At 58.1% G+C, this 24,145-nt stretch overlaps 2 protein-coding genes across 34 annotated transcripts in view; one reads left to right on the top strand and one right to left on the bottom strand.

The window, feature by feature from the left end:
• LOC116445372 (mas-related G-protein coupled receptor member H-like) overlaps positions 1-23,886 on the top strand; it is a 57,244-nt gene extending 33,358 nt beyond the window's left edge. Inside the window, exon 3 of the transcript XR_004240737.1 lies at positions 22,007-23,886. The gene's annotated coding sequence lies outside the window, so the exon portion shown is untranslated. The remainder of the gene's footprint in view (positions 1-22,006) is intronic.
• The window catches only part of LOC116445393, a 34,249-nt gene that overhangs the window by 9,829 nt on the left and 275 nt on the right, over positions 1-24,145 (bottom strand). For 2 of the 33 annotated variants that reach the window (XR_004240750.1, XR_004240749.1), the window contains exons 1-11: positions 18,310-18,558; positions 17,046-17,170; positions 16,453-16,647; positions 16,072-16,303; positions 15,850-15,953; positions 13,197-13,393; positions 11,470-11,665; positions 10,481-10,734; positions 10,295-10,397; positions 8,705-8,807; positions 3,241-3,346 (exon numbers count right to left, since the gene is read on the bottom strand). Coding sequence is in view for 7 of the 33 variants with exons in the window: in XM_032111986.1 (XP_031967877.1) it covers positions 2,890-3,065; positions 3,241-3,346; positions 8,705-8,845; positions 10,295-10,397; positions 11,470-11,570 (627 nt within the window). In the remaining 26 variants the exon portion in view is untranslated. The other 31 variants (XR_004240752.1, XR_004240751.1, XR_004240740.1 and 28 more) reach the window with 30 other exon arrangements.

Below are 24,145 nucleotides of genomic sequence, written 5' to 3' on the forward strand. Positions count from 1 at the left end.
GGACCCCCTCCTCCGGAGGGGGCCCACCCCACCCACCCCCCCGGACCCCCTCCTCAGGAGGGGGCCCACCCTACCCCAACCCACCTCCCTCCCTGAAACCCACCACCCCCCCCGGGACCCCCTCCTGAGGAGGGGGCCCACCCTACCCCAACCCACCTCCCTTCCCGAACCCACCCCCCTCCCCGGGACCCCCTCCTGAGGAGGGGATCCCCAGTGTGATGTGTGGAAAGCCGGAGCCCCGGCGCTGTTTTTGTACTGCACGAGGGACCCGCCGAGCGGGCCCGGCCCGTGTGGGGCTCCAGCGAGGGCAGGGGCGCCGGGCTCCGGCCCTCTGGGCTTTATTCTCCGGCGCCCCGAGCCCCGCGGCTGCGGGGGAAAGAGGGAAAGGGGGACAGTCAGGGAGGGATGAGGGGGGATAGGGAGAGGAGTCGGGGTGGGTTGGGGAGAACGAGAACGAGGGGGGAAAGGATGATGGACAGAGGAGAGGCAGAGGGAGAAGAGAGGGGAGTCGGGTTGGGGAGCGGGGTACGGAGAGGGGAGAAAGGAGGGGTCGAGGAGAAAGGAGGGGTGGGGGGGTCGGGGATGCGCAGGGGAGCAGGGAGAGAGAGTGGGGAAGGCTGGGGAGAGGGCAGGAGGGGGGCTGGGAGAGAGAGACAGGGAGGGTGTGGGGAGAGAGAAAGAGACGGGGGGGGTAGGAAAGAGGTGATAAGCGGGGGAAGAAGGAGGAGGAGAAGGGCAGGAGAAAGAGGGGGAGGAAAGAGGGGGAGCGGGGGCCTCTCCCGGGCCACGCCGGGGGAGCCCGGCCCGGCCGCAGCCTCCCCGAGCTCTGAGGGAGCAAATGGCGGCGGGGGCGATTTCGGGGGCTTAAATCACCTCGGCCCCGCCCCGCGCAGCCGCCCTGGGACCCCGCGCACCTGTGCGGACCCCGCCCCGCGCACCTGAGCCGGGCCCGGCCCCGCCCCTGAAGCCGCCCCCGGCCCCGCCCGGCCCCGCCCGGGACCGCCCCAGAGCCCCGGCCCCGCCCGGCCCCGGGGCCCGCCCTGCCCGGCACGGGGGCGGCTCCATCGCTCGGGGCCCCGCCCCTCTCTCCCGGGCCGGACCCGCCCCGCGCACCGGGGCCGCACCGGGGCCGCTCCCGGGACCGGGGCTCCGGCTCCTGCCGGCGGCCGCTGCGGGTCCCGGGCGGGGCCGCCTCTCCCCCGGCGGGATCGGGGCTGGGATCGGCACCGGGAGGAGCCGCTCCGGGACGGGCGCTGGGGCCGAGCCCGGCGCTGCCGCTCCTGCTCCGGCCGGCTCTCCGCGGGGAGCCGGGGCTGTGCCGGCGCCCGGGCAGCCCCGGGATCCCGAGCCGGGCCCGACGCGCCGGGCCGGGCTCCGCTCCCAGCCCTGAGCCCCTCCCGGAGCCCGCCTTGGGCCCCACGACACGGCCCCGGGCTCTGCCGCCAGCCCCGGACGCGGCGCTGAGTCGCTGCTCCCGAGCTCTGCGTGGGGCCGGCGAGCCCGGCTTCGGGCTGTGCCTGAGGCAGGACTCGGAGCCCAGAGACACAGACTCGCCCTGGCCCCAAGAGCCCGCTTTGAGCATCAAAACACGGCACTTGGGCTTTAATTCAGGGCCAGCAAAACGCAGCACTTCCGTTTCTCTTTGAGCCCGAACACACAGGACTCGCTCTCTTCCTCAAGCCCTGAGAACAGGATTTAGTCACTGTTTCTGAGTCCCAGCTCTGGCCATACCAGCCTGCTCTCAGGACTCCACAGTGCAGGATTTAGTCTCTGCTTTTAAGCTCTGTGCCTGCTTTTGAGCCCCCGAAACGCAGCACTGGGTCTCTTTTTGTGAGCCCAAAACCGCTCCGGTCCCTCGGGTTCGGAGCCCCCAGAAGTGCCCGGGGCCATGGCTGGACCCCAGCTGGGCACCAGCAGCCGCTCCCTCACCCCCCGTGGGATGGGGAAGAGACCAGAGACAAAATTCCAGCTCAGAACAGTTTAATAATGGAAACCAAGACAAATGCAATCATTTGAGAGTAATGACAACACATAGTGACAGTGAGAGCAACAAGAGCAGTGGTAACAATAATGAACAGGAGACAGAGAAAATCCCCTCCACACTCCCCCCTTTAACATTATAAATCCGAAATTTAATCCAGAGCAACACAAACTCCCACTGTAGGGCATTTCCATATTCCTGTTCCTTTCTCTGGGTTCTGTCCTGGGGATTTGTGGACTGAGGGAGGCACTGGCCGCTCCTCTGGCCAAGGGGAAGGCTCCTGTGCTATTGCCATGAAGAGAGCACCTGGAATTACTGCCCTGCGAGCCCAGTCCGGTCCTTCCAGTGACTGGGGGGCACCCAGAGGGTCTTTACACGAAATGAAAATGAGACCCCGGCCCAATGCACTGACAGCAGGATTGGACACTCCTGGCCAAGGTGACCAGTCCGTGGGAGTCGCACCGGTGACCATCCAGGGGGGATTTTAACTTGGAGACTTGCAGATTTCAGCGTGCAGAAGCTCCAATTCTTTTTGGCACCTCTTGTTTAAATGTCTCCCCACTGGAAGAGGTCAATTAGTCTTTTTACTGGCCTGACTGCCAGAGGCAGGGAAAAACAATCAGCGTTCCCTGAACGCCTCCAGCACTTCCATGTCCACCTGCAAGGAGTGGCCGATGGGCAGGAGCCTGCCCAGAACAGGCTCAGAGATGGGGCTTTCACACAAACCCATTCCATCATTCCATGATCTCTGCCTGTATTGATGTTGCACTGTTCCCTCTCAAATTTAAATTCCCAAATTTAGATGATTTATTCAAGGAATCATTTTTAAATTATTCAGGAATAAAAAGGGAAGCATCAAACATACAAGAATCATTCCTACACCCACCAAACCATTCTTAACTGGAAGCCTATTCCCACATCTCTGTCCTTGTTTTGCTTTCCTGGAAAACCTTGTGATCCCAGAGTCTCTCAGAGCGATGTACTGGCATTACTGGAAGGTTTGCTCTGTCAGAGAGCCTGGGGGGTTTACAGCACTTGTTCCTCTGCATCTTTATCCTTTCATCAGCTTTCCCCTGGAACGGTGCTGTGGGAGAAGCTTGGAATTACTAGAAATGGATCAGGTTCACATTTTTTCCCCACCAGTTTTCAACTGTTTTGAAATGTGCCCAGGAACACTGCTGTGAAAGGATCAATCAGAACATCCTGAAAGAGAAAACCACCTCCAGCAGCAGCCAGAATGATCCCATTTCTGTTCTTACCTGGTCCTGCCAGAGCTCCCAACAGCCATTCCCATTCCGAAACAAGAGCTATGGAAGGCATTCCTGCTGTCCATGAGGGTGAGGAGGCAGTTCTGGATGTTCTTTGCTGTGGAACCAGACAACAAACAGAGTGTAAATGATCTTGGTGTGGTCCCTTCCAAGCCAAACCACCCCGTGATTCCATGCGTGGATCAGCACCTGTCCCAACTCCATTCCAGAAACCTCCTCCCACTAACCCAGAACTTTCCTTTTTCTGCTCAACATCAGGGATTTGCTGCCGAGAGCCCCGGGCAGGGGACGCCTCAGCATTCCCTGGGACGCTTCAGCATTCCCTGGGACGCCTCAGCATTCCCTGGGGTGCCTCAGCATTCCCTGGGACGCCTCAGCATTCCCTGGGGTGCCTCAGCATTCCCTGGGACGCCTCAGCATTCCCTGGGGTGCCTCAGCCTTCCCCGGGCTGCCTCAGCATTCCCCGGGCTGCCTCAGCATTCCCTGGGACGCCTCAGCATTCCCTGGGACCGCAGCATTCCCTGCGCTGCCTCAGCCTTCCCTGGGACGCCTCAGCATTCCCTGGGGTGCCTCAGCATTCCCTGGGGTGCCTCAGCCTTCCCTGGGACCGCAGCATTCCCTGCGCTGCCTCAGCCTTCCCTGGGACACCTCAGCATTCCCTGGGCTGCCTCAGCATTCCCTGGGACACCTCAGCATTCCCTGGGCTGCCTCAGCATTCCCTGCGCTGCCTCAGCACTCCCCCTGCGCTGCTGTTCCACGCCGATCCCGCGGTCCAGCGCCTGTGCGGGCTGCAGTGCCGGGCTCTCCCCACAAGGCGGCAGCACCGGGAGCGAGCAGCCCCGGCCGGTCCCGCTGGCTCGGGGCAGCTGCGCCTTGAACCCGCCCTGAGCCGGCGGGGCCGTGAACACAGCGAGCACAAACCCCACTGCAGATTAACCCAGATTTTACCCCAAAATGTTCATTTTGTCCCCTACAGAATCCGCCCCGGAGCGACGCCTTGGGCCCCGCACGGCCGAGGCAGCTCCGATGCCCCGTGCCCGCAGCTCCCGCTGTGCCGGGACAGCGATCCGTGCCAGGACACCCATCCCTGTGCCAGGGCACCCATCCCTGTGCCAAAGACCCATCCCTGTGCCTGGACACCCATCCCTGTGCCGGGACACCCATCCCTGGGCCGGAATACCGATCCCCCGCGGCCCCCACCGTTCGCTCGGGGCTGTCCCCGTTCCCGACTCACCTCCGAGCCCGGAGCAGCCGCCCCGGTGCCCCCGGCCCGGCCGCGCTGCTCCCCGGGCTCCCCGCCATTACCGCTCCCGGCGAGGAAGGGCGGAAGTCACCGGGACCGCACCAATGTGGCGATCGGGTCAGTGGCTATTCGACCTTCTCAAGATGGCGGCACGGAACGACCCCGATCCATCTATTCGGCTGCCTGAATGCTCCCGCCTGCCCCAGGCGCCGGCTGACCCCACAGTCGGTGTCCGCAAAGCGGGAAACGCCACAGAAAATTGTGCTGAAAGCGCTGGGTCTGCGTCGGCGTCGCGTTCAGGCAGCCGAATAGACGGACCAGAAGGCCTTTAAGGCGCCATCTTGGGAAGGTCAAAAAAGCAGCGTAAGGAGCGCCATCTTTGGTGTGGCAAACATGTGACTTCCGCCCGCCGTCCCCATCTTGGGTGCGGGCAGAAGCCACTTCCGGTTGGGCCGCCATTTTTAGTATGGTACACGTAAGGCCCCCCCGCCTCACACCGGCGTCTGTCTATTCGGCTGCCTGAATCCGGCCCCGACTCCGACGCCGGCCCCGCGCTTTCCCCACGATTTTCCGCACCGCTTCCCGGAGCGAGGACACGGCTGGTGGGGTCAGCGGCGCCGGAGGCGGGCGACTGCTCCGCAACCGGCAGCAGGCATCGGCAGGGACGCCTCTCAAAGGGTCCTAGCGCGTCCGCCATCTTGAGTGTGGCGGAACTGGCACCCGCGCTCTGCAAGGTCCTGGCAGCTGCTAAAAAAGCGTCACTTATGCCATCCCGAAAGCGCCCAACTGCGCCTCCCTTTCCGAGCAGCCCTCTCGAGAGTGGCACATGGGCATCTCTATTCTGACCGTGCTCGCCCAGTGCTCCCCGCCCCGTGTCGTGCAGGGACCGCGCCTCTGCTGCCCGGCAAAACCGGCCCCGCCGGGCCGCCCCCCGCCCTGTCATTCCTCGCGGTCGCCGCCCCGCACGGCGCCCACTCCTCTTCACCGCTCTGGCCCCGCTCACGCACGGCCGTGTCCCTCGGCGCTCCGAACCGCCCTTCGCCCCTCCCCTCCGCTGACAGACCCAGCCCCGCTCGCTCCCGCTCCTTGCCCTTGCCACGCTCGGCAGCCACCGAGGCCGCCGCCCTCTCGCCTCAGCCGGCACCGGGCGGCAGCAGCGCCGCCCAGCTCAGCCCGGGGGCAGGGACAGCAGAGGGAAAAGCCGGCTCTGGGCGCTCTGCAGCTCCTGCAGCCCGAGCGTCTCGGCTCCTGGGGCCAGGCACTTGCTGCTTTCCTTCCTGGAGAAAAACGCCGGCTCGTTATTCTCAAAACCTGCTGATCTCTATTCCCAGCTTCTTATATTGCTGTATATGTTAGGGTAGATAGAGAGGCTGTATTTGAAAATTAATCTATACATAAATTAGAATTAGGCATCAATATACCTAAAAGGGAAAACTAGGTTTTAGTATTCTACACACTCCCCCCTCCCAGTGGATTTTCTGGCAGTTTTGGGTCCCTCTGGGGGAGGGCACCCAGCATGACCCCCCTCATTCCCATTCTCATCCCTTTCCTCAGCTCCACGTGCATTTGTGCCTCCTCTGAAGGGCTGAAAAGGAATTTGGGAACCCCCTTCCGTTTCTTTGGTTTTCAGCTTCTTCTCTGAGGCGGCCCAAAAGGCAAAATGGATAAAAAACCCCAGAACTGTACAAAATCCCAGCCCCTCCCAAGATGCAGCTCCTCACACCAAACCTTGGGAGAATCCCTGGTGCTTCCAACACCGCTGCAATCCCACCTGGAGCTGAGCTTACAGGGTGCTCTGCCTAATCCACATGCAAGCCTGGATAGCCCAAAGCCTGCAGGAAAAGAGGAGGCAAAGTGAAGGGGAGAGGGGGGGGGGAAACCGGAGTTTTGGGTTTTCCTCTGGCCACAACAGGATTGAAGGTCAGGATGGAGAGGTTTCACGGAAAAGAAGTACCAAAGGCTGCTTCATTGCCAGCAATTAGCGCTGCTCAGGTTGAATCCAAGAGTACAAATCCACCAGGATCAAACAGGAGCAGCCGACAGGATGGGTTATGACACAGATTTGTGAAGCTGGAGCCTTCTTTCTTCTCCAGGGCCTCACTATCAGGAATTACACCCCCGGATTTGTTCCTTTCCAAGTGTCACCTCTTCCCAACACAGCACTGGGCATCCAAGGAATAGAGAAATTGATGTGCTGACCACTGTTTACTCCTCTGGAATGTCAGAGCTTGGGAAAATGGGCAGCTGGAGCTTTTCCTGGTGCTACCCATGAGGTGTATTTTACCTAAGAGCCCCTGCCCATGCCTTTGCCTGTATCCACCAAAAATCCACCTGTTCATTCCCCAGCTGCTGCCTCCCTCTTTTCCTTTATCCCACAGAATTTTAACAGGTGAATCTTCCCCTCTGCAAGAGCACCTTTCATTCCAAACCTAAGAACAAACAAATCATTCCCTTGGACCTTCCTTATTAGAATCCCACTGAGAGCAGTGGATGCAAAATGATCCTCTGCTGGCCCCTGCTGCATTCCTGGAGCAGGGATTCTTTCCCTCTTCCCCCCCCCGCGGTGACTGCCCTGCCCTGTCCCCTTTTCGGGCTTTGTTCCACAGCTTTTGTTTCCACCTCTTGCATCCTTTCCCTCACTCCAGGAGCTCCCAGCAGTTCCACACCCTCTTTTCTCCCATCCTGATCATTTCTCCAAGAACAGAGCTGTGCATTTCAATTCCCTTCTCTTTTCTCCGACAATTCCCACCAATCCAGACCTAAAGCTGACACAAGGAACACTCAGTGCCCACAAATGCAAATCCAGACCTGGCCATGCCTAAACCAGCAACTCTGAACACACAATCCTGGACCATCTGCATTAATTCAAAGCTAACATTTAGGACACAGTTCAGGCTGCAGCACAAAGTCAGTGCAGGCAAATGCTCCACAGGAACAGTGGGATTTCCTGTTCTTCCTGCAGTGGCATTTATGGCTGAGCCGTTCAGAACAAGGCCTGAGCACACAGGACTGGAGAATAAACACCCAGCAACAACCCCTGTGCTCGGCAGGGGCCTGGGGCATCCCAGTCCAGGCTATTGGCTTCTTTTCCTTTTCTTCACTGCAATTAACCTGTAACAGGGACTTCTGAATCCATCCAGGTAAGGAGACATTTCCTGAAACAGATCCTCCATAGAAACAGGAACAGAGAAGCTCACTGCCACATTCAGAAACCCTTCAGCAAAGCACTTGCAAAAGCAAAGGTGCTGAGGGATTCCCAGGAGCAGCAGGGAACCCAAGTGAAGGGGGGAAACCGGCCCACGGCAAACAGCTGCCACTGCTTCGCACTCCAGTCGCTCTGCAAGCGCAGCTTCCCTGGAATTTCACCCTCAGCATCTCTTCCAAGCTCCACAGGGGAACAAGCAGGTACTCCAACATCTCCTTCCTTTGTACTTTGAGCAGCACAGACCCCCCGGGAGGAACTGGAATCCAAAGGCAGATCTAAACATGGGACTCCCACTTGCCACTCTCTCTACCTTTTCTCCAGCTTGGCCCTGGGCTGGGAAACAAAAGACAACAAACGTTTAAAAACCATCCTTGAGGTGTCTTGAGGATGCCCAGGCCTGGGAGAAAGCCCTTCCCACCAGCCTGCCCAACATAATCAGGTGCAGCTGCATATCCCAAACTGCTCCTGAAATTTGTGCCACACTGATTCAATTACTTGGTTTACTTCTATGGAGTCATTAACTCTAGAAAAAAGGTTCATCGAAATCTGAGGGCTCCAACTAATTCAGTGGACATTTTCCTCAGACAAACAACTAACCCAATGAACTCCTGTGCTGAGAGTTCACCCCCATCTCACGGGCACCGGCCATGTCACAGCCAAAACCTTGCCCGGACCCAGCACAGCGCCCTGGCCCTCCACACACGGGCACCTCTGGGAGCCATGGGCCAGCAATAGCCCAGCGCCTCTCAGGGGCCTGGGCCAAAGAGCTGCAGCAGCCGGAGCGCCCCGGGGAGAGAGAGGAACCCGCGAGTTCTGCACCCACGCAGCGGAGGAGCTGCCCGGGCCCAGCTCTGCCTCCTCTGCCAGCAGCAGGGTAGGTGCAGCTCTCACCCTCCAGGGCTGCAAGGGGCAAGCGCCTGCGCCCAGCTGGGCACCGATGTGGCGCGGCCCCAGCGCGCTCCGCCAGTGCCCCCCAGGAACAAAGGGCAGCACCAAACGAGACTCACCCACAGCGCTCCCAAAAACTCTCCAGCACCATTTGCTGCTTCCCTCTCGCTGCCAGGGCCCAACAAGCTCTGGCTCAGGTCCTGTCCCAGGCTCGCCGGTGACCTTGAGAGGAAAAGGTTATGTTCAAATTCAAGCAGGAGCTAAAAACAACAACAGAGAAGCACAGAACGAGACAAATGATCTTCCACCGCCCTCAGCAGCCTCAATTCAGGAGGGTCGGCAGAAACTCAAGAGTTGCACAGGGCAAAGGTCCAGGTGTACCTTTAGATACATTCAAACATCCTGGAGCCCTGGGCTTTCCTAGTGCCTCGGTACCCAGCGTCAGGGAGGAAAACCATCCCAGTTCAGGCTTCCCCAGCCCATGTCCAGGTGTCACCCCCAGCCCTCCCAGGGGCTCCCAGTTCCCAGGGCGGAGCAGAACCTGCACCCAGCCAGCAGCCCCTCGGGCCTGGGAGCTGTGGGGCACTTCCAGAAGTACACCATGCCTTGGAGCAAGCTGGCCAAACAATTCCACACCTAAACCCTTCAGTCCCTGCAAGTCAAGGCAGACTCCCAAATGCCCAAGAATTCGCACCTGCCATGGAAAAGTTAAAAGATCAACGTCTGCCTGAACTGCATTTGCAGAGTCCAATTGCACCCATTTTGCTCTGCCTCACGCTGGCAAATTGCCCGGAACGTGCTGTGTCCAAGAGCCCGGAAACCATGGAAAACTCCTGACACTGGTATCCCGACTCTGCCTCCTGCAGACACCCAGCTCAGGGAAAGCTTTGCAGCAAAGCCCATCCTAAAGGAGCTGTTTTCCCCGAGGAAGCCCAGCAGCGGCAGCGCTGCCCCAGAGCACAAAGCAGCAGCTGTGCCGGGGAAGAGCATCCTTCAGTTCCTCTGCTGCTCCCTTGACCACAGAGCTGTTCCTAGGCCACATTCACTCTCCCACCCTGGATGAAATACCTGCACTCCCCCTTCCAAGTGCTCCCTGCTCCCTGCTGTTCATGTGACCCTTTTCTACATAAAACTACCAGGAACAGGGCCCAGACAAGTGGAGACCTTTCAAAAAAAAAAAAAAAAAAAGAAGAAAAGATAAAAACCCTGAGTTTGCACAGATAAGCACTGAATCCAAAACCTTTTATGTTTCCAGTATTCCAACCACATTCAGATGCTGAGCAGGAGCTAAAAACAACAGAAAAGCACAAGAAGAGACAAATCTTCCTTCTCGACCTTCAATATCCTCAACTCAGTCCCTCCCTGCGCATCCCCGGAGAGGATTTACTCCGTCCTTTGTTCCCGGCAGCACCTCTCCAGCGCAAATCCCACTTCACACAGACACTGACTAAGCAGACCTAAGGCAATGGTTCCAGCAGCAGCTGCAATCCCGAGCTCCCTGTCTCCTGCACAGCTCATCCAAGCACTCCCAGCAATCTCACCTCGGCCCAGACACTCTCTGTCCTCAGAGGGAAACACAACCCGATGGCACGCAGCTCTGGCACCACATTCCCTCTTCCCTTCTCCCTTTTTCCAGCACACCAGGCTGCTGGAAATGGCATTCCCTAGGCAGTTCATCCCAGCACAGAGAAGAGGAGCCTGTCACTTACCCACACCACGGGCAGCACCAGGGGGGCCCTAGCTGGCTTTGGCTGCTCCAACACCAAAGCTCTTGGTCCCAAAGATGGGACGAGTTCAGTGGTTTTTCCTGTCCTGAAAGAGAGCAGAAAAGGGAAGTTAATCCCACTGTGGAATCCAAGACCCCTGCATTTCACATTTCCGCTCTGATTGCTCACCGTGCAGTTTTATCCATGGGAAAAAAAAGGAGAATGACACCATATCAAATAAAAAGTGCCCTTTTCCAGCATTTTTATTCCAGGCATTAAAAGGATGCTCGTTTCTCTTCTAGCATTGTTTCCGTCATTTTAGCAGAACCGTTTTCATCCCAGACCCCACTCGTCAGTTGTTCAATCCTCTGGCACTGGATGTGGACAAAGGAAGGGATGCACCTGGATCGCAGGAAATCACAGAGAGAAAACCCTTCCAAAACCTGACAGAGAAAAACAACAGGACATGCAGGAAGACACATCCCTCATTTGCATGCCTGTAATGCTTTTCTAAAGACTTCTCTGCATCTGGATGCTCTTTGCTCTTGGCTTTCTTCACAAGAATGCATTTGCTGCTAAACACGTCTCAGACCCTTATTTGATCGGGATAAGGTGGGATGGAGATGAAGACTCACACAGGGAATAGCCAGGGAGATGCAGGGCCTGGGAACATCAAGGACGGAGAAGAGATGGAACAGGGATTGTTTTTCTTGTTTAGAGCCAGCAGTGCTGTGAGCTTGGAGAACACACGGCACCGCAGGGATCCAGGGCAGGAGCGGGATAACTCCGGGATAAGGGGAATCTGCTCCCACTCCAGGGCTGTGCCAGTGAAGGAGGGGAATTTTTTAGTGCCTTCATTGCACACAAAAACCAAACCCAGCACCACCGAGCTGGACTTTTCGTGAGCTGCAACACAAAGCGGCCCCTGGCCTTTGGGGGAACACAACCTCCCCGAGTCACGGAGCCAGGGGATGACACTTGGGAATGATCCTTGCTGCCTGCAGGCAAATCAGATGAGGGAGCCACAGGAGCTCTGGCGTTTCCTGCTCTTCCTGCAACGCCATCGGTCCAGACCAGGAGACCTTTCCTGGAACAGATCTTCCCTGTAAAGGGAGCTACACCAAAGCTCAAGCCCTCATTTAGAGACCCTTGGAAAAGCAAAGGTGAGAGGGGATTACCTGGAGCCCCAGGGGACCGAGGCGAAGGCGATGAAGAAGCAGACAGCAAAGTGCTTCCACTGCTTCTCACTCCAGCAAGGGGAACATCCCTGGAATTTCATGTCCAGCGTCGCTCCCAAGCCCCACCGGTGAACCCACACGTACTCCAGGACTGATCTCCTTCAAACTTCCAGCAGCACAGACCCACCGGGAGGAACTGCAATCCAAGGACACACATCAGCAACCGTCTTCCCGCTTGCCGCTCTCTCCACATTTTCCCTTTCCAGTGGGATGCAGGTGCCACCCCCCAGAGGCAGGAAAACTGCCTTGCAATCCGCTACAAAACCTGCCTGGAAAGCCCAGGATGCCCGCAGCCAGCAGCCGTTTCTCCTGGAGCGCCTGCTGACAGGCATTTGAAGCCTGCTGTGCCTCACAGCTGCTTTTCTGCCAAGGGCATTCCCATCTTTTCTTTTTTAGCCCAAATAAAGGTTTGCAAAGCTCAGTTTTGTGAGAAGTGCTTCATATTTGGATTATTCTTAACTTGGAGTTTCCCTTGGCACCAAAATCAGGGGGTAAACCCAACATGGCCTCAAAGGGCCATAAGATCCCAGATATGCAATCCCCAGTTCCCTCAGGGTTGGTCCATTGAAGCTTTTCAGGGGTAATTTAGCAAACTTCAGGGTTTGGTGATTTCACCATCAAAACAACACGAAACCTGAGAAAAAGAACTTAACTGAAGCCAGCTAAAAGTGGTCCCTGCTGATGGCTCATTAAAACACTCCATTAGAAAGGAGCTAGGACTGATTCCGTACTCACAAACCTCCCTTGCTACTGAAACATAGATTTAGAAGAAACATAATGATTTTAGTTACAGGCTAGCTGTGTTGAAATTAGCTAGAATAGGAAGGAATTTGGACCCAGCTAGAGTTAATTAAAATAGTTAAGAGAGCTGGATCTGAAATGGGTTTGAAGATGTTAGTAAGCGATTACCAAATAACTGATGATCTGTCATTTGCGTGTTTGCTTAGCTGTGCTAAGAACGAGGAATAGAAACTTTGATAAGTTGGTGTAGGGAACAAGGACAATTAGCAATTTCCTCCCTTGGTGGGAACCCGTCCAAAAGTCACACAAGAGGAAACTTAGAGGTCACTAAAGTGATTAGGATTGTTAAAGTTCAGAGAGGCAAAAAGGTCAAAATGAGGAAGATGAGTTACTTCATCTTTTTTGGGACCACTGACCCAATTCAAGACCACCGACTCAATTCAGATCACACACCACACATGCTTAATGGCATTTAAGCTCATTTCCATACGAAGCAGAGAATGGGAGGTGTTAATGTTATGAATATGCATTTGTATTTTGGATATTCATAACTTTTGTAAATAAAAAGCTTTGTGTTTGCTTGGATCAGGGCCCTGCATCTTAGGGAGCCATCCCACGCAGTGCCTGGTGCCAAATAAAGCATACACTTTCTAACTCTAAACTGTTGGAGAGTTTTTGTCCATCTCAGCTGGATATCGATATTAGATCAATATTCATATCTTGGTAAATCACCACGATCGGCGCTCTCTGCCCGCCAAGGACACGGCACCGGGCAGGGACATTTCTCCCACTCCCTGGCAGAGACCTCCTCCTGCCACATCCAGGGAACTGCAGCCGCTCAGGGAACACCAACTTTGTCCTGGGCTGGGAACACGACAGGGACAAGGAACACTTTGAAGTCATTCCCACCTCAGTGCTGTCCAGACCTGGCAGAAAGCGCTTCCCACACCTCTCCTGGAATTCTCTTCCCCGGCCCTTCCAGCTTCGGAAGGCTTCCGTGGGAGCCTCAACTTTCGGTGCAGCTCAGAAGCTGCACGCGCCTAAAGCGTCCCCACGGGAACACGAAGCTTCCCTCGGGCATCTCGTTTCTTTATCCCAAATATTCTCCCCACTCAGCCACAATCTAGAAAGAACAAAAGGGAAATAAGGAAGACCAATTAATTCTGACATAAGGAATATTGACTATCCCAACACACTGCCAGGTGAAAAAACATCCCTGCCCCTCTAACAAATTCCTCTGATACTGGCTCCATTCAGGATCAATTATTTAAACATTGTATTAAGGAGCATAAGGACACAACGCTTGGAATTCTCAAAAACGGCTCAGCTTGGCTACTCCAAGCACTTCCCCGCCCAGGGAATGGAACAATCCCAGATTTAAACGCCACATTTGATCCAAATCCGACAGAAGTTTGCTTTGGCTGCCAGCATCGGAGCTGCTTCCGAACACAGACACACGAGGCTGCTCCGAGCTGCCATTTCAGCAGCTCCCAGGGACAGGAACAGCACCCGCAGCAACCACCTGGCTCAGCCCGGGCTCCATCCAGCGCTCACCGAGAGCTGCTGAGAGCTGAAATCCTCCCGGCTGCGGGCAGCCGCCGCCTTTCGGGCCGGGGGAGGGCTCGGGCAGCTCCGGTGCCTGCTCTTCCTCGATACTTTTCTGTCTCCCTGCATCTCCTCGAGCCGGAGGGAGCGCGGGGAGGCGGCGGAGAGGGGGGGACGAGAGCCCGGCACGGCTCCACACGGCCCGGGGGCTTCTCGTGGGAGCGGCGCGGCGTGGGCGGTACGGAGGCTCGGAAAGGAAGGCGCAGTTGGGCGCTCTCGGGTTGGCGTAATGGACGCTTTTTTTTAGCACCTGCCAGGACCTTGCAGAGAGCGGGTCACACTTCTGCCACACTCAAGATGGCGGACACAGTAGGACCTCGGAAGAGGCGTCCACGCCGATGCCTGCCGGCGCCCACGCGGCTATCGCCTGCCCCGACGCAACTGACCCCACAGCCCGTGCCCGCACACCGGGAATCGCCACAGAAAATTGCGCTAAAAGCGCTGGGGCGGCGTCGGCGTCGCATTCAGGCAGCCGAATAGACAGACGCAGTGGCGGGGGAATCCATTTTTTCCCGCGCTTTTTTGTCGCTACCCATGGCGCATGCGCAATGCCGGCATCTTGAGAAGGTCACTAAGCAGTGGGCCGCGTCGCCATATTTGGTGTGGTGATCACGTGACTTCCGCCCGCCGTCCCCATCTTGGGTGCGGGCAGAAGCCACTTCCGGTTGAGCCGCCATCTTTAGTGCGGTACACTTTAGGGCCCCCCCCCCCCCCCCCCCCCCCCCCCAGCGGCGTCTGTCTATTCGGCTGCCTGAATCCGGCCCCGACTCCGACGCCGGCCCCGCGCTTTCCCCACGATTTTCCGCACCACTTCCCGGTGTGAGGACACGGCTGGTGGGGTCAGCGGCGCCGGAGGCGGGCGGGCAATAGCCGCGCGACCGGCGGCAGGCATCGGCAAGGACACCTCTGCCCGGGGGGGCGGGGTCCTATCGCGTCCGCCATCTTGAGTGTGGCGGAAGTGTCACCCGCCCTCTGCAAGGTCCTGGCAGGTGCTAAAAGAAAATGTCACTTACGCCAACGCGAAAAGTGCCAAACTAAGCCTTCTTTTCCGAGCCGCCCTCTTGAAAGTGCCACGCGGGCGGCTCTCTTACGACAGTGCTCGCCCAGTGCTCCCCGCCCCGGATCGCGCTGCGACCGCACCTCTGCTGCCCGGCAAAACCGGCTCCGCCGGGCCGCCCCCCGCCCTGTCATTCCTCGCAGTCACCGCCCCCACGGCGCCCTCTCCTTTTATTGCCGTGTCCCTCGGCGCTCCGAACCGCCCTTCGCCCCTCCCCTCCGCTGACAGACCCAGCCCCGCTCGCTCCCGCTCCTTGCCCTTGCCACGCTCGGCAGCCACCGAGGCCGCCGCCCTCTCGCCTCAGCCGGCACCGGGCGGCAGCAGCGCCGCCCAGCTCAGCCCGGGGGCAGGGACAGAGCAGAGGGAAAAGCCGGCTCTGGGCGCTCTGCAGCTCCTGCAGCCCGAGCATCTCGGCTCCTGGGGCCAGGCACTTGCTGCTTTCCTTCCTGGAGAAAAACGCCGGCTCGTTATTCTCAAAACCTGCTGATCTCTATTCCCAGCTTCTTCTATTCCTGTATGCAACAGAGTAGAGAGAGAGGGCTGGCTTATTTCAAAATGAATTTACATCTAAATTAGCAGCATTTGTCTATAGCTGTAAAAATGAAGAACTTAACAGCTTTTAGTATTTTACACTGTCATACACACATCCCTCCCAGTGGATTTTCTGGCAGTTTTGGGTCCCTCTGGGGCAGGGCACCCACCATGACCCCCCTCGTTCCCATTCTCATCCCTTTCCTCAGCTGCACGTGGATTTGTGCCTCCTCTGAAGGGCTGGAAAGGAATTTGGGAACCCCCTTCATTTTCTTTGGTTTTCATCTTTTTTTCTAAGGCAACCCAAAAGGCAAACAGGAGAAAAAAAAACCCCAGAAGTGCACAAAATCCCAGCCCCTCCCAAGATGCAGCTCCTCACACCAAACCTTGGGAGAATCCCTGGTGCTTCCAACACCGCTGCAATCCCACCTGGAGCTGAGCTTCCAGGGTGCTCTGCCTAATCCACATGCAAGCCTGGATAGCCCAAAGCCTGCAGGAAAAGAGGAGACAAAGTGAAGGGGCGAGGGGAAAAAACGGAGTTTTGGGTTTTCCTCTGGCCACAACAGGATTGAAGGGCAGGATGGAGAGGTTTTGTGGAAAAGAAGTACCAAAGGCTGCTTCATTCCCAGCAATTAATTAGCGCTGCTCAGGTTGAATCCAAGAGGACAAATGCACCAGGATCAAACAGGAGCGGCCGACAGGATGGGTTATGACACAGATCTGTGAAGCTGGAGCCTTCTTTCTTCTCCCGGGCTCTCCCAGAAATTCTCCATGGCCGGAGGTGCTCCCGCTCTCCCCGCTGGGGAGGATGGACTTGGATAGCCCGGCTGACTGGTGAGCCTGAAACAAGAAAGTGATGCAGTGATCCAAGTGTTTTTCCAAGGAAATGACATATTCTCTGGACTTGGGATAACCCATATCCCATGGCCTTCTCCAGGAAGGGTCCCAGCTGGATATGGTCTCCCAGAAAGGATTCCATAGGGGCTCACCTTTTGCCTGGAGCTCGGCTGAAGTCCTCAGCAATGCCAGGGAATGTGGCCATTGGAGGCTTTGGGCAGATTTGGCTCATTTGCCTTTTTAGGCTTTGCTTCCTTCTCTCAGCCTTCCCACTGGATTGTGGCCTCCGAGGAATACGTAAAATCCCATTCCATTCCTATTCTTTCGGACAATTTTTTGTACCGTTCCTGTACAAAACGAGGCCCCCTGTTCGGATGCTTTTCCCCACCATTCCCCGGCAGTTTTATCTGCCACTGCATTCCCTGCGTTGGTTGGGCTCTTCCCAGATCTCTGAGCTCCTTCACAAGGCAGGAGATCGATTTGGCCCAGGAACTGAACACTCCTGAGGAATTGTCTGATGCCATCTCCACATTTGACAGCTGATCCTTGTGCTCAAAGGATCCCCCTTTCTTCCCTCCAGCCAATTCCAAGGCTCGCTGCCCCCAGCTGGGATCAGTCCCCAGTCTGATCCCTGCACTCTTCCCTGCTGGGATCCTGCTCAGGAATCCATGGGCTACAAATGTAAGAATTCATTCTTCCCACCCCTGCCCACTTCTAATTCCAAAGGATTTGGTGTCTGCCTTACCTGGCTGGAGCCTGCTTCCAACTCTGTTCTTGCTGCTTCTGCTGCTTTCCATTGCCCAGGAATTCCACTGATGGAGTGACAGCGTTTTCCAGCTCCTCCAGGATTCCCTCTGTTGTGTTTGGGTGCTGGAAGGATATCAAAACCAGGGCCTCACTATCAGGAATTACATCCCCAGATTTGTTCCTTTCCAAGTGTCACCTCTTCCCAACACAGCACTGGGCATCCAAGGAATAGAGAAATTGAAATGCTGACCACTGTTTACTCCTCTGGAACGTCAGAGCTTGGGAAAATGGGCAGCTGGAGCTTTTCCTGGTGCTACCCATGAGGTGTATTTTACCTCAGTCCCTGCCCATGCCTTTGCCTGTATCCACCAAAAATCCACCTGTTCATTCCCCAGCTGCTGCCTCCCTCTTTTCCTTTATCCCACAGAATTTTAACAGGTGAATCTTCCCCTCTGCAAGAGCACCTTTCATTCCAAACCTAAGAACAAACAAATCATTCCCTTGGACCTTCATTATTAGAATCCCACTGAGAGCAGTGGATGGAAAATGATCCTCTGCTGGCCCCTGCTGCATTCCTGGAGCAGGGATTCTTTCCCTCTTTCCCCCTCCATGGTGACTGCCCTGCCCTGCCCCCTTTTCGGGCTTTGTTCCACAGCTTTTGTTTCCACCTCTTGCATCCTTTCCCTCACTCCAGGAGCTCCCAGCAGTTCCACACCCTCTTTTCTCCCATCCTGATCCTTTCCCCAAGAACAGAGCTGTGCATTCCAATTCCCTTCTCTTTTCTCTGACAATTCCCACCAATCCAGACCTAAAGCTGACACAAGGAACACTCAGTGCCCACAAATGCAAATCCAGACCTGGCCATGCCTAAACCAGCAACTCTGAACATATAATCCCCGACCATCTGCATTAATTCAAAGCTAACATTTAGGACACACCAAATACTTCAACATTCCCAAGAAACATCCTGTTGCCTTCAGCTCCCAGGGGTTTTTGCTTTGAACTCATACGGATTGGGGGATCAAGGGATTTCCCTGAAAAAACCTGTGCAGGGCATGCTGGAATCCCCGATCCCGTGAATCCAGGGAGTGTTAAAAGCTTAGTCCAACCTGGCCCACCATCAATTTTTGCCAAATATCCCCCAAATCATCAGGTTAACAGAACCCTGCTCTGGTGCTGCATTTTTAGTATTGGAAAGCCAGGAATTACTTTATTCCCAGCACAGGGCTCTGGATATGCGCTTGGGGAGAACAAGACCTTACCAAGTTACAGAGCCAGGGAATGGCGTTTGGGAACAATCCTGGGCTGCCTGGCAGCAATTCATTGTCCCTCTTGTCACCCACGGACAGCTTCAGCTGCTCCTCCAGGAGCCCGGGCCAGCGGCTCTGCTTCTCTTGGAGCGGGAGACATTCCCCTGCCCACTGCAGGTACCTGCAAACCATTCCAGAGTCAGCTCCGAGCCAGGGACGGGGCAGCGGCGGGGCAGGGATGGGGCAGGGACGGAGCAACAGCGGGGCAGGGACGGGGCAGGGACGGGGCAACAGCGGGGCAGGGATGGGGCAGGGACGGGGCAGGGATGGGGCAGGGACGGGGCAGGGATGGGGCAGGGATGGGGCAGGGACGGGGCAGGGATGGGGCAGAGATGGGGCAGGGACGGGGCAGGGACGGGGCAGGGATGGGGCAGGGATGGGGCAGGGACGGGGCAGGGATGGGGCAGGGACGGGGCAGGGATGGGGCAACAGCGGGGCAGGGATGGGGCAGGGACGGAGCAACAGTGGGGCAGGGATGGGGCAGGGATGGGGCAGGGATGGGGCAAAAACGGGGCAGGGACGGGGCAGGGATGGGGCAACAGCGGGGCAGGGATGGGGCAGGGACGGGGCAGGGACGGGGCAGGGACGGGGCAGGGACGGGGCAGGGATGGGGCAGGGACGGGGCAGGGATGGGCAGGGGACGGGGCAGGGATGGGGCAGGGACGGGGCAGGGATGGGGCAGGGATGGGGCAGGGATGGGGCAAAAACGGGGCAGGGACGGGGCAGGGATGGGGCAACAGCGGGGCAGGGATGGGGCAGGGATGGGGCAACAGCGGGGCAGGGATGGGGCAGGGACGGGGCAGGGATGGGGCAGGGATGGGGCAACAGCGGGGCAGGGACGGGGCAGGGACGGGGCAGGGATGGGGCAGGGACGGGGCAGGGATGGGGCAGGGATGGGGCAGGGATGGGGCAGGGACGGGGCAGGGATGGGGCAGGGACGGGGCAGGGATGGGGCAGGGACGGGGCAGGGATGGGGCAGGGATGGGGCAGGGACGGGGCAGGGACGGGGCAGGGACGGGGCAGGGATGGGGCAGGGACGGGGCAGGGACGGGGCAGGGACGGGGCAGGGATGGGGCAGGGATGGGGCAGGGACGGGGCAGGGACGGGGCAGGGACGGGGCAGGGACGGGGCAGGGACGGGGCAGGGATGGGGCAGGGATGGGGCAGGGACGGGGCAGGACGGGGCAGGGACGGGGCAGGGATGGGGCAGGGACGGGGCAGGGACGGGGCAGGGACGGGGCAGGGATGGGGCAGGGATGGGGCAGGGACGGGGCAGGGACGGGGCAGGGATGGGGCAGGGACGGGGCAGGGATGGGGCACCCCGAGCCAGGGCCGTGCTCAGCCGTCCCACGGCTCCAGCGGCTCGGGCCCTCGGAAATGCCGGATCGGAGCCGCGTAATCCCTGCAGGGAAGAGGCCGGCTCAGGCCGGGATCAGCGAGGGTGGGAAGCGCCCGGGGTGGGCGGAGGCTCTGCCACTCCCACGGCCGCGGCATCCGCACAGCTGCGGGGGACGGGGCACTCCCGATGCCGCTCCCCATCCCGGTCTCCTGCTCCCCCATCCCGTTCCCCATCCCGTTCCCCCGTTCCCCATCCCGTTCCCCCGCTCCCCCATCCCGTTCTCCCGCTCCCCCATCGCGTTCCCCATCCCGTTCCCCCGCTCCCCCATTCTCCCATCCCGTTCCCCCGTTCCCCATCCCGTTCCCCCGTTCCCCCATCCCGTTCCCCCGCTCCCCATCCCGTTCCCCGTTCCCCATCCCGTTCCCCATCCCGTTCCCCGTTCCCCATCCCGTTCTCCCGCTCCTCGCTCACCGCCCGGGCCCGTCCATGCCCGCCCGCCCCAACCGCTCCCGCCGATTCCAACTGGCCGCGCGCAGCCCCGCCACGCCTCCCCATTGGCCAGACCTCGGCCCGCCACGCCTCCCCATTGGCCAGACCTCGGCCCGCCACGCCTCCCCATTGGCCAGACCTCGGCCCGCCCCGCCTCCCCATTGGCCAGACCTCGGCCCGCCACGCCTCCCCATTGGTCAGACCTCGTCCCGCCCCGGCCTCCCCATTGGCCAGACCTCTGCCCGCCACGCCTCCCCATTGGCTGTCGGCCCCGTCAATCACGCGGCAAACCCCGCCCACCCCGCCGCCCGCAGGTGCTGTTGCCGCGGCGGCCGCTGGAATGCGGCCCGGGCGCATCCCCAAGGGAAAAGGAGGCACAAAATGAGGAATTGGGAAGTCAAAGGGGAAGGCTGCGCAGCGCCCGCGGCGCCCCGAGAGCGAGGAGCAGCCCCCACTCCTCTCCCCACGTTTGTTTCCCACGTCCGAGCCCTGCACGTTATCAGGGAGCAGCCCCAACCCTCTCCCATCATTACCTCGGAGATATTCCGTGGTTTTTCCAAACTGCTGAATTTATTGTGCTGAAGAGCCGCTTCGTTCAGCACACACCGGCCCATAGAGCTGCATAGAAAAGTGCTGCGATACAATTCCAGGTTTCCCCAGCCCATGTCCAGGTGTCACCCCCAGCCCTCCCAGGGGCTCCCAGTTCCCAGGGCAGAGCAGAACCTGCACCCAGCCAGCAGCCCCTCGGGCCTGGGAGCTGTGGGGCACTTCCAGAAGTACACCATGCCTTGGAGCAAGCTGGCCAAACAATTCCACACCTAAACCCTTCAGTCCCTGCAAGTCAAGGCAGACTCCCAAATGCCCAAGAATTCGCACCTGCCATGGAAAAGTTAAAAGATCAACGTCTGCCTGAACTGCATTTGCAGAGTCCAATTGCACCCATTTTGCTCTGCCTCACGCTGGCAAATTGCCCGGAACGTGCTGTGTCCAAGAGCCCGGAAACCATGGAAAACTCCTGACACTGGTATCCCGACTCTGCCTCTTGCAGACACCCAGCTCAGGGAAAGCTTTGCAGCAAAGCCCATCCTAAAGGAGCTGTTTTCCCCGAGGAAGCCCAGCAGCGGCAGCGCTGCCCCAGAGCACAAAGCAGCAGCTGTGCCGGGGAAGAGCATCCTTCAGTTCCTCTGCTGCTCCCTTGACCACAGAGCTGTTCCTAGGCCACATTCACCTGCCTGGAGCACCCATGGTCCCGAGTGCCCGGAGCTGGGCTGGCACCGGCACAGGCGGCACGGGCAGGATGGCCCAGGGGCTCAGCACGGCCCCGGCTGCTCCGGGAGTGCCACGGCAAAGATGTGCCTGGTCCCGGCTGGAGCGGGGCAGGAGCGGGGCTGTCGGGGGGAAGGCGGCCCCGGGGGGGTCTGGGCGTGTGCGAGGGGTCAGGAGGGGTCAGGAAGGCTCTGGATGCTGCCGATCCCAAATGTCCGCGCTGGAGAGCAGCAGAGCCCGATGGGCAGCGCTTCAAGGTGGGGAGAGGCTGCCGGGCAGGAAACCTGCGGGATGGGATGGGATGGGGATGGGATGGGATGGGATGGAGAGCATGGATGAGGAAGGGATAGGGATGGGATGGGACAGGGAGCAGCTCAGCTGTGCTGCACCTGTGGTCATTCCCAGCACAATCAACTTCATTAAAGCCAAGTGTGGCTCCCAGTAGCAGAAACCCGAGAGGTTCCACATCATTATTGTCCTCCTTGTGCTCTTCACTCTCCCCTTCAGTGTCTGCAATATCCTGCAGCAGCTCAATGACACCGATGTCTCCTCATAGGTTGTTTTCCTGCTCTCCTGCATCCACAGCACCATCAAACCCTTCATCTACTTCTTGGTAGGGATGTACAAGAGGCCGTGTACAAGCCAGCCCTGCATTCCCGGTGATGGGAAGAGACACCAGGTAGGGCTGCAGAGCTGGGCAGGGACAGCAACATTCCCTTCCTCTTGGAGTGGCAATTTGTCACATTCCTTCATTCCAGAATTAAATCATTCTGAGTAAAGAGCAGGCTCAGAGGTGAACTCCACTGAACTCTTGTGCCTGTGACCAAAACCCGCTGGAAATATGGAAATTGATGTCACCAGGAGCTTGGACCATTGGATTGCACAGAAATTAGGGGGTTGTGCTGCTGTCCTGCACAACGGGGCCGTCCTCTGGTTGCCCAGCATCCATGTCCAAGGAAGCCCTTCAGCACCTCCATCCTGAACCTGGCCACCCTCAGGAGGAGCTGAACAGCGACTCTGCACAGCAGCTTCAGCCACAATCCAGGCTGTGCTGATCTTTGCCATTTTGGTACTACCCCTACATGAAATGGGCATTTATTGCTTTTGTCTCATTCCAGTGTGGGAACTCTGACCCCAGAATGTGGTGAATAAATAATATCTGGGCTTTGCTGCAGAGCCTGTCCCTGGTGAACAGTGTCCAAAAGGGCTCCTTTCCTTCTTTTTTCCCCACTCTAAAGCCCCTGCCTTGTCTGAGGAGGGCAGGTACCTGTCTCATAGCAGAGCCCTTCCTAAGGCAGTGAGGGGATTCCTACCCAGGCTGACATGTGCCTGGGAGCTGGGATGCTCCTGCTGGAAGCTGCTGTGCGTGGGGACCCTGGGACCAGAGCTGTCACCTCTCCTCCTTGCTGACACCCCGTTTGTGTCCCCAGCTATGGAATCTCACAAGTCCTCACCATGCCAATCCTTCCAAGGGCAAACACTTGATGATCCATGAGCTAAAGGGGCTCCAGGAGAGGTGGAGAGGGACTTTGGACAAGGGCCTGGAGTGACAGGACAAGGGGAAATGCCTTCCCACTGCCAGAGGGTGGGTTCAGATTGGATATGAGGGAGAAATCCTTCCCTGTGAGGCTGGAGAGGCCCTGGCACACGTTCCCAGGGATGCTCTGGCAGCCCCATCCCTGCAAGTGTTCCAGCCCAGGGTGGATGGAGTTTGCAGCAACCTGGTCTGGTGGAAGGTGTCCCTGCTGACAAAGGGGTGGGGGGTCAGGTAAAAACAACCACAAGTGCTCCCAAGACTGAGGAGGAGCAGGATGAGCTCTGCTGAAGGGCTGCAAAGGGATCCCAGCACCCCCAAACCTGTGCTCTCATTGAATCATTAAGGGTATTGGCAGTAATTAAGGTGGGCTCTCCGTGCTGATAACCTGGCTGCAAGCAGCTGATTGCTGTCCTTCCCTTGGGCTGTGTGAGCCTGCATTACAGTGGAAAATGGGAATTCTTGTCTCAGGTGTGCTCCTTTGGGCCCAGGGGAGGTGTTGGCAATGATTCTGATGCTCTTCCCAGAATGGGAGCTTCTTCTGAGAAGCACCCAGCTGCTTCACCAGCACTGCCAGCACCACCAGCACTGCAGCATCCCTCTGCTGCTGGAGGGGTGATGAACCCTCAGGGAAGAGAAATGAGGAATGGTAGAAACCTGTTGGCAGAGGGAAGGCAAAGGGACATTCTCCTGGGAAGGAGTGTTTCTAATCAGGAGGAAATGAAGAGTCATTAGCAAAATTCTTCATTTGGAGCTTTTGATAAAAGCCAATTCCTTTTTGGAAAAGAAAAAAGAAAAGAAAAGAAAGAAAGAAATCAGGTTAAGTAACTCCAAGGAAGTGGAGCTCTGATGTAGCCAAAGATGCAATTTCTGACTCCCCCGTGACTCCACGGAGTCTTGGGGAGCAGCACCAGGACAGGAGATAAATGTTCTCCTTCGTGTTCCTGACCTGGGAGGAGCCGCTTTAGGATACGGATCGCAAAGGAGCAAGGGGTGCCAGGAAGCGCCGCTGATGGGGACAGAGCCCCTGTGCCTGCTGCTGCCCCACACTGAACAGGTCAGTGGAATGTTCTCCTTCCTCCCTGCCCCACCTTCCTCTCCTCCTGCAGCTGCTCTGTGCCTGCCACCCTCTCCCAGTGACCGCAGTGCCCTCCCCAGCTC

This window comes from Corvus moneduloides, chromosome 6 (genome assembly GCF_009650955.1).
Source record: "Corvus moneduloides isolate bCorMon1 chromosome 6, bCorMon1.pri, whole genome shotgun sequence".
In the NCBI taxonomy this organism is placed as follows: Eukaryota; Metazoa; Chordata; class Aves; order Passeriformes; family Corvidae; genus Corvus; species Corvus moneduloides.